Here is a 14,975-nt window from a genome sequence, read left to right as displayed (position 1 = left end):
CTAATCATCCATCCCATGGGATGTATTAATGATATCCCTTTATATTCATGATACCAGGAACTCAAGCTTACACAGCACACTGCAACTCGAGAGAAGTGTTATTTGTACATTCTTGGAGCAATGAGGCAGCTTGACAAGTGCACAGAGCTTAGAATGCAGGGGCCAGACCTGAATTCAAATAGTCTTTATTTGAAATTTTTAACTGCGGCACTTGTTCCAGACACTCCCTTGACGGTGGGTCCGCTGAAGGTCCACCCCTTACACCGCTTAAGCTTTGTGATGGATTGTTCCAGACATTACATCTGTTCTCCCTACAGGCTCTGTCAGCTGAGTTGGCTGTTAGGTCTCTCCTGGGTTGAGGCAAAAAAACCCTAGGCTTTCATCTTAAAGGGCGTAAAACAGTTTATTCTGAAGCAATTTTGAGTATTGATGGCCCATGAATATAGATTTGGGTTACCTTAAATGTTATGTTCCGACATGGAAGAAACCGCTTCCATAAAGCTTTACAGTTTTACAGAGCAAAGAAAGTCATAAATCAAGGCAAGTTTAACTAAATACACTGGTGGGTACATCGTAGAAGTAGGTACCTCAAGATTGGCAAAGCTTCTCTCTAGGCCTAAGATGTTATATGATGACATTCTTATCTTTATGGTTTTTGGAAGCTCGTCTGCTAGGTCAATAGATTCTAAAAGGGTTTTTGTTCTGTTTGTTTTTTTTTTTTTTTTTTAACTATTAGTCATAAGATGTTAGTTCCAACAGTACTGGCTGTTACAGAGGATTAGATCTAGCCCGAGATGACCATCAGAGGACACTTGGGGGTTTACTCCTTGGTATTTTACCTTTGTCCCGACTCCGTTCTATGAATACTAATGGGCATCATGTCAGGCATAGGACAGTTGTTTCTCAAAGGGCAGCAGCACTGAAAATTGCATATACTCAGGTTTTGTTTTTATTCATGACTTACCAGAGCTCCTGTATGAAACATACAATGTGAATTTCCAAAGGTGCAGAATAGAATTATGACAGCCAGGAAAGTGGGGGTGGTGTGGGGGTGGTGTGGGGTGGGATGCACTGTGCTCCGGGAATTCAGAGTGAGTGGTGGTCCAGACAATGAGCTCACTGTCTGTCTTGTCACTGCCGGGTCCCCTGTGAACACCATAGGGGCAGGCATTGAGCAGCTGTCCATAAATGTTGGTTAAATTAATGAACATGGGGATCTTGGACTTCACCCTGTGCCTCCGGCTGGTGGGCTAAAGTAGCAGGTGCCAGCTCTCAGCTCCAGTTCCCATGGCATCGGCCAAGGTCATGGTTTCTCTTCCCACTCAGAGTATCGGGGGTCACTAGTGATGGATCTTTTTCAAGTTTTCATTTGTGAATAGTCTTCTTTTCTTCCAAATCATTTTTTTTAATCTTCGTGTTGGTTTGCTTCTCTTCTCGGTTTAACTTTCCCTAAGTATTTTGTTGATTCTTGGAAACTGGTTTATATGTTTCAGCATGTGTTCTCGTGCTGGGAGACAGAACAGGTATATGGAAGCCTTCTGGACCCGTGGGCTGTTTTATTGGGGGAAAATTCCAGGCCTGTGTCTTAGTTAGGGTTACTATTGCTATGATGACACACCACAACCAAAAATTAGTTGGAGAGGAAAGGGTTTATTTGGCGTATACTTCCACACCACAGTCAATCATTGAAGGAAGTCAGGACAGGGACCTCAAGTAGGGCAGAAAGCTAGAGGTAGGAGCTGATGGTCTGGACCCATGGAGGAGAGCTGCTTCCTGGCTTGTTCCTCATGGCTTTCTCAGCCTACTTTTTTTAAAAAAAATAGATCTCAGGACCACCAACCCAGGGGTGGCCCCACCTACAGTGGGCTAGGTCCTCCCAAACCAATCACTACTTTTAAAAGTGCCTTAGAGGCTTGCCCCTGTCATGCAGACATTTTCTCCCTCCTCACTGATGACTCTGGCTTCTGTCAACATAAAACTGGTCAGGGCAGTTCATATTCTTAGGTTCTTCAGAGATCAGCCAGGAGCCATATTGGAGATCTCATTAGCCATAATGGGGACTGTCCTTTTGTAAACACAAACATACCCTCCACCGGGCCTGGAGTCTTCTAGTCCAGACCTCTCTCTAAGCCTCACCAAGGATAAATCTCTAGCTTCTGCCAAGGTTGGAAATGTTAGCACCTGATGAACACCAACTTGATTGAGGAACTGGTGTCTCCCGTCCTCCGAAGACATTTTCCACTCATTCTTTGCACCCTCCCTTCTGTTTCAGACTCTCTAATATCTAACTGATAATGGCTGTCCTATTCCCCTAAATTAAGAGTAAACCTATTCATAATCCTGCCTCTGCAGTATCTTTTTTTTTAAATACTCTGTGTTTTTTTTAAGATTGTTATTTATTTTATCTGTGTGAGTACACTGTCCTCAGACACACCAGTAGGGGGTATTGCATCCAATTACAGATGCTTGTGAGCCACCATGTGGTTGCTGGGAATCGAACTCAGGACATCTGGAAGAGCAGTCAGTGCTTTTAACCGCTGAGCCATCTCTCTAGCCCCCATACTCTGCACTTTAAAATAAAATTCTTTGCTCATTGTAACTGCAGGTGCTGTATCTGGTTTTATTCATAGGGTATAAGCAATTCTGTGTCTTTTACAAGGTGGTGCATGGTTTTCATATTTATTTGTATTAGCTCTAATCTCCCTTTGGTAAGGGAGAGCCCAATTGCTATGTTAATGATCAGTTAAGGACTAATGACCCTTTATCAGGAAGGCAGCTCAATGGAGTAGAGTGTCATTGTCCTTTTCCACCCCACCCCCAATAATCCAGCAGTTAATCATGATTATGTAAGTACATGGGGGCGGGGTCAGATTACATCATAGGCCACGCCCACAGACCTTGAGCATACTAATCTTCCTTCAGCTAAACTGTCTGGGTTAACAATGAAAAATAAACTCTAAAACCACAGACTGTACCAAGCTTCAGAGTCTGAAGATTGGTACCAAAAATGCTTAAGATATAGTCGCAAAGGAAGCAGTGTTGATGTAGAGACGGGGAGGAGCACAGTTAAACTTCATTAAGACACAGTCAGAAGCTGTAGTTGGGGCTTGTTGCAGGCAGAAGGGCCTGTGCCAATGAATTATTCAAGGGGAAAGGAGCTGAAGGAGGGAGTCCTCTCTTGGCTTGGCAAGGGTTCAGACACAGTTCACATGTTCTCCCCAGGTAACAGGCTAACAAGGAGTCCCAAAGAAGCTCCTCTGTTACCTGGGTACCTGTGAGTGTTAAAAGGCCTTGGCATGAGTTCTCCTGTTACAGCCAAAAGCCTGCTTAGTAATTTGGGGGAAAGAATATTAGGAATGTAATCTTCAATTTACAAGTTACTAATAAATGGGCTCATGGAAAGTTTGACGTACCTATGGGATGTCTCTTTGATGATCTAATGCAAAATGGTAAGCCACCTCAGTGAAAGTTTTATTCATTTTGTGCTGTGTAATACGGTACAAATGCACTACCTCTCCATTTACATAGAGAAAAACAAGGCCGTCTCCAGTAATCTAGTAGTTTGAGTCTGAGTCTTAGTATTTTCTTGTGTTCTCAACATGAACACTCTCCTTCTCTCTCTCTCTCTCTCTCTCTCTGTGTGTGTGTGTGTCTGTATTTGTGTGTGTGTGTTAATAAAAATAAAGAATAAATAAAAAATAATAAGAAAAATGATAAACCTGGTCACAACACTATAAGACAAGGTCCCTCCAAAGACGCCACTGAATTCCATTTCTGTTGTCCGTCTGCGGCTGGACACATAGCCTGCCCTTAAGAGAGGGTCATTTCTCTAGTGAAACTCCCTTGGAGAACCTTAGTTTTCATTTGCATTGGCTGTCCATTAGAGGGAATCTCTTTTCTTAAGATGTAATTTTCTTTCCACTTCCCATCATTATTTGGAATTTTCATAACACATTTCACAGCATGTTATTATAGACCATTTAGGGAGAATCTGTCATTTTTTTTTCACAGGTTAGTTTTGTCTTCTCAATTAATTAACTTGAAAGCAACACGTAGGGTTGGTTCCCCTGCCTGGTTCTCTGACATCAACTATTTGGAAACTTCTCTTGATAGTTCGTTCTGCCTTGTTTATTTGAGACAGTCTCACCTGGCCTTGAATCGACTACACACCCAAGAATAACGCCAAGCTTCTGATGTTCTTGCCTGCATCTTCTGAGTTCTGGAGCCATAAACATGTACCATGCTTGGTTTACGGAGCCCTGGGGATCAAACCTAGACTCTTCCTAGGGAAGCACTCTGCCCTGAGCTGCACGTCCAGTCTGAATTGCTCTTTGAAAGACTTACTCAGTTACTTGTTTATTTAGCCAGCATTTATTGAACACACCTAGCATGCAGAAGGCAACAACAGGTCCCTGGGAAAGTAAGGATGAACAAGACTGTCACACTCTGTATTATACAGCAAAATCAGTTCCACTAAGAACACTTTTATTACTTACTGTGGCTGCTCAGAAAGCTCAACTAATTTGGTCATATACAATTCAGATTTCTGGAGACGGATGTTTTTGTCTTCTGAAGAAGTCTGAAGGAGCTTAAAGATTAGTTGTTTCCCTGGATAATATGGTGAATAGTCCTGAAGAATCCCATCCCTTTGTTACCTGAGTACTTTGAGAGTGCTACAAGATCTTGGCATGAATTCTCCTGTTATTGTCCAACCCCAGATTAGTAATTTGGGGGAAAGAATGTGAGAATGAATCTTCCATTTAAAAGTTACTAGTTTGTATTGAAACTTTGATCTTAGGTAAGAAGGAACACATGCCTCAAAGAACTATGAAGGAAAAAAATGGTATTAGGGTATTTGAAGGAAACTGAGTGGAACTTGTGGAGCCGATATTATGGAGCTTAGAGTCTTGCAAATGTTGTCAGTTTCCTGGGTCTTGAGTTCCTTCCCTGCTCTGGGAGCCCTGCCTTGTGGGCCCTGAAAGAGAGAACTGTCTCCTGTCCTCTCATGTACGGCTCTTAGAATATGTGTGCACATGTACACACACCTAAGTGCATACTTGTACAAACCATGAGAGCAGAAGGGAGAGTACTCGGGACGAGAAGGGAGACCAGCAAGTGGAATGGGAGAAGGCAGCAAGGACTGGATGTGACCACAGTACACACTGGTACAGTACGCTTGAACAGAAACGTCATTATGAAAACCATTACTTTGTACGATGAATATATGCTAATAACATGTTTTAATAAACTAAACAAACATTTTTGAGTGCAGAGAACACAGACGGCATATGAAAGCTGGTCCAGGAGCCTTCTACCGTCTAACACCACTGACTCATTTAAAATGGATGCGGTGGCATTCCGGACGCATGAGGCTCAGTTCTCCATAATCAACCGATGAGGAGCAAAGGCAGGCAGAGGACCATTCAGGGACCAGGCTTCAAGTCCCACCCCTCAGGGCTTAAGTTAGATTCTTACAGCTGTTTGCGCACAGGCAGGAGATGGTGAGCTCATCTGTATGTCTCAAAGTGGGCAACGTGAGTCCAGTTTTAATATTTATTGATTACCAATTGAGCACTAAATCAGTAAAACCATTTCTAACTGGGCACCACAAAGCTCAACCATGCACTGTGTTGACTACGTGTGAGCCAGGCCCTGAGTTAAGTCCTAAGCACTTCAGAATAAATCACAGCACAAGCCAACAACAGCAAAGCACTGGCCTGTTTCTTACATTGGTTAGCATCGTGTGACTGGATGTTCACAGTAGAACTTAAAACACTCCCTTCAGTGGGTCATGGTGACCTGTGCCATTAATAGGCGGAGACAGGAATCTCTATGAGTCTGAGGTCACCCTGGTCTATAGAGACAGATGAAGGTATATGGTGAAACCTTGTCTCAAAGAGAGAGAGAGAGAGAGAGAGAGAGAGAGAGAGAGAGAGAGAGAGACTGTATTGCAGGTGGGGAGTGTTAATGGGAGAGCCCAGCTGAGTTGATAAAATCTCAATTGATAAACCTGGTGGGGATATCGTGATTATGACTCTAGACCTGCTGTAGGGACAGGCTGTTTAGGGCAGACCACAGAAGAAAGTATTTCCTTGTTATCCTTGTTATCATATGCATATAGATACCTGATAATAAACTAGACACAGTAATAACTATTTGTAAAACAAATTATTTTTACTCTTTTTCTTCCTTCCTTCCTTTCTTCCTTCCTTCTTTCCTTCCTTTCTTTCATTCTTCGAAACAGGGTTTCTCTGTGTTTCTCTGTCTTAGAACTCTCTCTGTTGGCCAGGCTGGCCTTGAACTCAGAAATCCACCTGTCTCTGCCTCCCTAGTGCTGGGATTAAAGGTGCGTTCCACCACACCTGGCTGAATCAAAGTAGTTTAAGAGTATACTATAATACAAGTTCTATGAGTGTAGTATCTCGAAATATCCTGCTCTGTTTTCTATCTAAGATTGGGGGGTGATCTTTGGAGGGAATGGTTAGCTTAAACCATGGAGAGTTAAGTCACAGATAAGGAATCTTCAGTACTCATTTCATCTAAAATTATGTTTGCTGCCTAGGTTAAGTCTTTATAGGAATGTATATACTAGACAAAGTGAACTGGTCGTTGGCCTGCAGCCTATGACAATGGGAAAGAGTGGGCAATATCATGGTCCCATGGGAGCAATTTATTCATATTATGGGGTGCCCCACTTCTTAGGAGCGGAGACCCCTCTGGGGCCTGATAAAATAGAGCTCTCATAAGGATCTTTAATGTTCCTATTGTCCTAATCTATATTAAGATAGTATTGTAGCTGGTATCTGTTTCTTGACATCTAGTAAAATAAAGACGTATCTTGCAAAGGATTAAGTCTTCCAGGACATTAAATATGAGAACCATCCCTGTATTATCCTCCATAATTCGACTTGTGCCAAGCACCTACCTCTGTACAGCAATGGCAGCTTATGAAAGTGTTCTGAGGTCATAGCCAGGAAGGCCCAGTCCAGACTATCCTTGGCGGTGAGCTCGTGAGCTTATCAAGGGAGCTTCCTTCTGAAACCTGTACCTTTATTCTCTCTCTTGGCTCCTGGGTCCTGATTTAAAGTTAGCTCCCAGCAGAGCACACATTGTATCTAGAGCGCCAGGACAACCAGCATCCCCAGTTTCACCCAGGCCACATCTGCCCAGACTCTCTGCCTTTCCTGGTATTTCCCTCTTCAGGTCAACCGGGTGCCCAACAGTGGTCCGTGGATATTCCCTGGGGAGATGGCAACTTGCTGCAAGCCAGTTTCAGATGTGATCTCGTCTCTGTACCTCTGGAGGATTTAGTCGCACAAAACTGTTCTGGCTGGGGCTTCACTGTTTCCTTTCCCAACCCCTTATTTCAGACCTTTGGTTGGGGACAAGGCATTACATAAAACAAGTTTACATAACAGCACCCGCACCACATAATCATATATTATGGCTGGTGATAAAGAAAAAAAATAAGCACTTCACATAGCATGACTCCCTCAAAAGAATTTAAATTACAAACCTAAGCTGAAACCTCTTGGCTTTTACTAGAGTTACCGAACTGAAAACGTCCAACTGGGTTATGTAAATTACCACGTTCAGAGCCACCACTTGACTCTTAATCAAACCCTCCTGCTACTTAATCTGAGGTACAATTACTCTTGCTAATTGGCAGGTGACATTTTCACAGGAAGCCACGGTGCACTTATGTACTCACGTGCCTAAGTTGTGCCATCCGTCCAGTGGACTGAGAAGGAGAAGGGTCATTCTAGCTTTTGAGAGAGTCAACGTTTAGAAAGCTGAAAACTTTGGACAACACTGCAGTTACTTTGCTCGGGGGTGGTTTGGGAAGAGGGAAGACACTGTTTTAACAGCCTGGCTGGAGTGCGTTTTGCTGTGTGCTACAAGGGCTTCCCACGTCGCCGTTTCTGCCTGTAGTTTGCCGCCTGTTGAGAAAGGTTTGTTGTTCAGTGTTTGCTTATACAAGGTCAAAATAAAAAACAGAATTTGGGGAATGACAAATAAACAAGACCAGTATTCAGAAGTGAGTTAATACATCTTTAATGTCTACCCTTGAGTCCGTGAGCTCTCTCCACTAAAAACCACCAATGAATTCCACATCTGATGAAAAAAAAAGACTGGCTTCAATCTGACAGGCTCTGACGGTGCCAGGACTCCTTAGTGTAGGTGGGATTTTGATCTGAAATGAACGGTGGTGGTTTGAGCTAGAACACTCAGAGATAAAGTGCAGGTGGCTGGCAAGAAAAGAAAGGTCATGTTGTTGGTTTCAAACTTGTGGTCCTCATTCAGTAACGCCCTGGATGCTGAAAATGGAATCTCCCGGATAGGCTGTTGCAAAGTTCCAATAAAAACGTTTTGTTTGGTTCCTGTTCTGGGGAACGGTGTAACTATGCAGCCTGACCAACAAATGCCACATAGCCCTGACCAGTGACTCATGGTTCAACTGTGAGATCTTGCGTCAGTTTCAAAATATCACTTATAATTACCTGAGCAGAACAGCCACGGGCTTATCTCGGCTCATTTTTCTCGTTTTGTTTTTTCATTTTTTGTTGGTTCTTCTTGTTGTTTTTGAGATAGGGACTGCGATGTGGTCTAATGTGACCTTAAAGTCTACATCCCTGGCCTTCTGCCTCTGACTGAAATGTTGGGATCATGAGCCTGAGCAAGCGCCCACCACCCATCGTTTGTATACGTAAGAGAATGATGGGGATGGAGAGACAGCTCAGCTGGTGGCAGCACTTGCTGCTCTTGCAGAGGGCTGGGTTATGGTCCCCAGTAGCCACAAGGCAAATCATAACTATGTGGAACTCCAGCTCCACTGCCCTCTTCTGGTCTCCCAGGGTACATATTAGTTCCAAAAAAATTAAAGATAGCTACAGTGAATTTCTTTACCTCTTTTGTACTCCTAATATTCAGCTAATTAGGAATATATATCTATTTATATCATACACATACACACATACATATAATTCATATGCACCACACACACACACATATTCCTATAGACTGTATAGTGAAATGAAGATGAACAACACTTAGTTCTAAAACAAAGCTTAGGTCCTTGTCAATGAATGGGCACACAATTGAGAATAAATGATACTTTTACCACTAAAACCAGCTTCTCTTAATAGTAGTAGATAGTGAATTGAATTCCATACTACACGATACTGTGTAAAATGCCATGCCTCACATCTGTCCTTTATATTAAATAAGGATGTAGGCCTGTTTAAACTCTGCAAAGAGAATCTTCACCCAGCAACCAGCACACTCTCTCTCTCTCTCTCTCTCTCTCTCTCTCTCTCTCTCTCTCTCTCTCTCTGTGTGTGTGTGTGTGTGTGTGTGTGTGTGTGTGTGTGTGTGTGTGTGTGTGGTCAAGTGACAGGTGTCAGTATTTTATCAGGCCATCTGCTCTCCCGTGGTATTGCTGACAAGCCCAGGCCTCTTTATGTCATGAACATAGCTATTGGATGGGGTCACCAGTTTCCATCTAGGCAGAGAGTGACACTTGGTAGGAAGCCAAGCAAAAGAGAGAGCCAAGCAAGCTGCAGATCTGGCAGGCACGTGGGAGGGGCGTTGACGTAGGAAACTTAAGTTTCCCAAATGCAGAGTCCAACCAGGAAAGGAGATTGAGCTCAGAGCCTTGGAAAAGGAAGCACAAAGGGTCCGGAGGCGTCGTGGGCCGCGGCAGAGTTATTTACAGGGTGCAGCTTTGCTTGGAGACATTTAGGAGAGGGTTGGCTTGTGGGCGTCCGGGAAGAAGGCTCTTTGTCGCAAGGTTTATGTCTGGTGGGGCAGGTGGCCTGGCTAGACAGAGGGGCACTTCCGGAGCCCCCCCCCACACCTCACCCACTCCACCCTCACCGCTCTCCGCCCCGCCCCTGATCCCCACCCCCACGCCGTCTCAGGTTTCTCAGGGAGTCGCCATGGCAACGGACGCTGGCTTTGGGACTCAGAATCTCAGAGCTCAGAGCGAGCGGTTGGGTGGTGACATGGCGGAGGCTGAGACTGAGCCTGAGGAATGGAAGGCGACGCGGGGATGCAGAAAGATTCTCCAGACCCTCGAGGGGGCTATAGAGCAATTCAAATTCCATTCCAGGTGACCTGCCCGCTGCGCTCACGCGCCCTAGAGCTGGCGACCTGTTCTCCACAGCCTCATGGCCTTTGATTTCTTAAGTAAACCGCAGGCTAAAAGCTCAGACTCAGGTCTGGGTTCTAATTTTGCCTAGCTTCTCACAGGGCCTTAGGCCTCTATTAATCTCATCTGGGAAATAGGATAGTAGTCAATTGTGCCTACTCCACAGACCACAGGGCCTGTTAAATGTTTCATCTAGCTACAGCTTAGAAAAGAGCCATACGGAAATGGTATGAGGTTGCTTTTAGAAGATACTGTAGGCTCCAGCGTTTAAACACAGATTTCTTTTGCGATTCTGGAGGCTGGAGTCCAAGAACTGGGCACTGATTTGATGTCTGATGGTCCTTTCTTGTAAGCAACATGGTCTCACTGCATCTTTCCGTAGTGGGAGCAGCAGGGGAGCCATATCCCGACTTCTCCACTCTCTATCCTCCACCCGGGTTGTTTATAAGGGAACAGCCCCATTTATGAGGCCCCTACTTCAGGACCTACTCATCTCTCTTGACCTCACCTCCGGGGGCCATCACTTTGGAAAACAGGACGTTGGCATCAATTTTCCTAGAAATGGAGCACCCTCAAATATACAAAGACAACAAGTCTTATACCTTTGCCAGCTAATGGAGTCATTTTTCGGTGTCCTTAGGTTTCATTCTTCTCTCTCAGAATCATTTGGCCTCCGACCTATTATTATTTGGATAACAGAAAGCCGGCATTTATAGGGGAAAAAACTTCTTTTCCTTAAAACACTCTTTCAAAGTAAGCACATAGCCTTAGGTTAACTGCTACAAGATGCAGTTCCATAGGTAGAGACCTCAGGGATCCAGCCTATTGATTTCAGGCAAACCCCTGACTGAGGAGGAGAGAGAGAACAGGGAGCAAGGGACAGTGTGAGGAACGGTGAGGGAGTTGACTATAGCTGGACCAGCCCAATAGTGAGCCTGACCAGTACCCAGTCCTGCTGAACTCAGCTTCCCTAGGTCAACTATTAAATAGGTGTTGGGTCACACCGAGTCAGGGAACCCATAGACCCTGATAGAAGTGTCACGACAGCTCTTGGCAGACAACAGTGGAACACTGTGTCAAGGCTGTTTCTAAGAGTCCCTCTCCCTCCTGGATTCCTTGGCATTCCATAGTGGAATAAGTTCTCAACAAGGCATTCCAGCCAGACTCACAGGGCAGACTGACCTCTGCCAAGTGCTGTACTAAGACACACTGACTGAGCCAAGGAACCACCAATGCCCATAACACTTTTTCCCTACTCAAAGGCTTAGGGAACCAGGTTGGAGTTCTGATGTGACTGGGGAAGCTAGACACTGGCTGACACACAGAGATCTGAGCATAGCTGGGCTAGGAGGCCCCGTTGTTCACATAAACACAGACCAGCCTTGCTGACGTGATACATCCTAGTTAGGTCAGTAACTACAAAGTGAGTTGGACAGCATTTACAAAGGTAGCAGGGGAAACTGGTGTGCGTGCCCACACCCCCAAGTCACCTAGTGGAAAGGAGAATTGTAATTTTACGCATGGCTCTGAGGAAAGGCTTCTCTGAGATGACATTAAGAGGAAGCAGCAGGAGCCAGGCAGATACATCTGGAGCTAAAATGCTCCCTGCTGAGAGAACAGGTAGTGAAAGTAGGGATTCTGGGTGTAGACAAAGCGAGGAGACCTAGGAGACCTGCATGCGGGTTTAACAGAGAGGGCAGGTGAGTCCTGGAGGTGAGGCAGAGGAGAAACCAATGGCCAAATCTCTGGGTCTTAGATCAACATAAAGTCTTAAGCCTTCATTTCAAAGGAGATGGGAAGCCAAAAGGGGATGACCCGGTGTCCTGGTATTCTCTGACTTGCCTCTCTACGGATAGTTCTACTGTTGTTAATAGACTATAATAGGGACGGGCACAAGTGGGGAAACTAGTTAGGGGACTTTTATAATATCTCTCAAGGAGGACAGCCAGAGGACTGGGAAAAGTGCTTGCTGTGAAGGCCTGAGTTTGTATGCCCGGCCATGTACAAAGGAGAGCATGTGAAGGGCAGCTATAGTCCCAGCACAGAGGGAGAGGACAGATTGGTGCCAGGCACTCCATGCCAGCCAAGCTAGCTGATCCAGCTAGAAGCCTGAACTCAGCAGGTTGCCCCATTCTAAAAAATAAGGTGGCTTGCACTAGAGGAAGATGGGCGTCATCAACTCGTGGCTTTCACAGCACACAGGCCGGCAGGCAAGCGCCCAGGTGCCGGTTCCTGTGTTCACACATAGGCAGGTAACACTCAAAAGGAGGAAGAGGAACAGGAGGAGGAAGGTGTCATGGGGGAACCGGAGGCAGCTTGGAGGTGCCGATGTGGATGGATTCCAGCTCATTGATATGAAAGGGAGTGACTGCAGAGCGTAGGACAGGCTTCTCGGTTTCTGAGCTGAGTGGCTGGAAAAACAGAGTTGCCATTAACTTTATTGGGAGAAAGCGTGAGGAACAGGACTTAGGGTAATAGTACGCTCGTCTTGAGGTACAGAATGTCAACAGTGACGGTTAAACATCTATTTAAGCAGTTCAGTAGTGGGATCTGAAGGCTGGGAGAGAGGCCCAGCATGGTATATCAATTTGTAAATAATTTGTACAATACATTGTGTTAAGTAAATTATGAGATTTGGTGAAATCAGCCAGGAATGAAAATGTGTGTATATATATCTATATATTCATATGTGTGTGTATAATTGTATATATACAATTGTATATATATAATTACTTTGAAAGAGGAAAAAGGAGAATATTTTCTTTAAATAAGTTGAGCCATTCACCACAGTGAAAATTTAGCACCTCTGATGTCGTCCTCATTGACTAATTCATTAACGAGCATTCGTTAGGGCAAACTATTCTAGGGCTCAGTGGGATGTGTTGCTGCGGTCTATTAATAAATATTCACGGGTCTGTTTTGTGTAAGTTAGCATATTAATTTTGCGTCTAATTTATTAAACATAGCCATTATCGCCAAAGACCGTGCTTTATGCATAACGAGCAACCTATCATTTGGGAGAAAGACTCCGACTATAAATAAGGTCTGTGTAGGAACCACTTAGCTAAGCTCTTGTGATGTGGGCTTCCGTTCTAGGCAGTGGAGTTAACATCTAAAATTAGAGCTACTTCAAATTTGAAGAGAGGCTGGAGACTAAGCCTTCATATTTTATTTAGATTCTAGGTGAGCCAGATCTCCTAAATCAATCATATGAAAAGTTAAGACTGGGGATGGGAGAGCTTACAATCCCAGTTCTGTTCAAACCAAAGATTCAGAGGAGGGATCCGCCTGCACCCCTGGCTTACTGTTTTAGATGAGTTACTTTTGCTGCACCTGAGTGAGCACATCTTGGAGACAAGATGTTGGAGGATTATTAGAAGAAAAAGTGTGGATTCAAGCATGCATCCTAACAAAGCCTGTGGGGCAAGTTACTCTGTGAACATGTGTATTGTTTTTAAACACTCCAGAGGGCTTATCTATAAAATTAAACATTTTATTATTGTCCTTTTACAACAACAGAAGGAAAAACCAAACACACGGACTTTCTAAACCACAGCCTGAAAAGATGTATTGATAATAAAAGTCAACCACACTCCACCAACTCACCACTCAAAATAGGTGTTTTTGCCTAAACAAAGAAGGAATAAAAGAACATAAATGTTCAAGCTTAAGGGAAAATGAAGTCGAATAGTGAAAAGAAGCCATTGGGGCAGGGTACAGGATTACAGCTCTAGCCTGGAAGGATTAGCCACCGAGGGCTGCTAAATACACAGTGTGCAGACTACAGAGAAACGGTATGATCAGACGGTGGGTTCTCTCTGTTAGATTAAAGTAGCACCTATGGTTTAGACAGTAGACGTGCATTTTATCAGGAATGTGAAAAGCCACTATTTCCTGTCCCTTATTAAATATTAAGGCAGATTATTGACAAGTGAAATATAGCACTTATAAAAAGACACTAACGAGGCAGTGGAACCACGTTACATGCTGAAAGCAGCTGTTGGCTCCAGGTCCGAGGAGGAGTCAGCAAGGAAGGATACAAGAACTCGGAATTCCCCAAACCCCTAGACCGAGATAAAGACCTCTGTGGAGAGGACTTGACAGCCATTTAAACCTTCAGGTGACTAATGTGAAGAGACTTGGCAGAGGTGGCGAGCGGCACTGGTCTGCGGGGGTAGCTTGCCCAGTGGCTAAGGAACACCAAAAGACACAGCCAGGCCAAAGCTCCTTACTGGTTAGGAGATCTTTTTGCTAGTGTGTCTGTTGTGTTTTTCAACTGGGCATGGGAACTCTAAAAGGCACTTTGTAGAACCCCTCAGTTGCACAATGAGAGTGGGTCATGGCTCCACTTTCTGGCAACTGCAAGCATCTCTTCATGAGATTCCAGTCCTATGCGGTGGAGTGATCCCTTTCTTAGGCCTTTGGTTTAGTGGTCAAAGGATCACAAAACAGCCATGTTTCATGACATATCTTACAGGGGCATTTATAGTCAGCCCCTATTCTTAAAAGTTCATCTGTGCTCTCGACACCAAGCTCTTTCCTGTCGACTTCCTGGTAGCCTTTTAGTGACTGCTTATAAATTAATCTAGAGATCTACCCCAGTCCCTTCACCCAGAAAGAAACAGGAGGACTGGTCACTTCTGGATGGGATTGTGAGACTCTAGGTGCCCCCGCCCCATGTGGTGGCAGATCCATCTGTTAATGGGGCTTTAGTTCTTCTAGTCAGTTGGTCATAGTGGTGCATGAGGACACAGGACACATTCAATCTAGAAGAGTTCCTCAGCCTCTCCCCGTTTTCTATGTACATGACACTTTCACACCATAT

At 44.5% G+C, this 14,975-nt stretch overlaps 1 protein-coding gene across 7 annotated transcripts in view; it reads left to right on the top strand.

The window, feature by feature from the left end:
• The first annotated feature begins 9,943 nt into the window (after positions 1–9,943).
• Positions 9,944–14,975, top strand: part of C17h10orf67 (similar to human chromosome 10 open reading frame 67) — a 111,923-nt gene continuing 106,891 nt past the window's right edge. For 6 of the 7 annotated variants that reach the window (XR_010058939.1, XR_005495400.2, XM_039096205.2 and 3 more), the window contains exon 1: positions 9,944–10,111. Coding sequence is in view for 5 of the 7 variants with exons in the window: in XM_039096205.2 (XP_038952133.2) it covers positions 10,005–10,111 (107 nt within the window). In the remaining 2 variants the exon portion in view is untranslated. The remainder of the gene's footprint in view (positions 10,112–14,975) is intronic. The other variant, NM_001419562.1, reaches the window with a different exon arrangement.

The sequence above is a fragment of the Rattus norvegicus genome, chromosome 17, assembly GCF_036323735.1.
Source record: "Rattus norvegicus strain BN/NHsdMcwi chromosome 17, GRCr8, whole genome shotgun sequence".
NCBI classification, from domain to species: Eukaryota; Metazoa; Chordata; class Mammalia; order Rodentia; family Muridae; genus Rattus; species Rattus norvegicus.
This window is presented reverse-complemented; position numbering and strand designations above follow the sequence as displayed.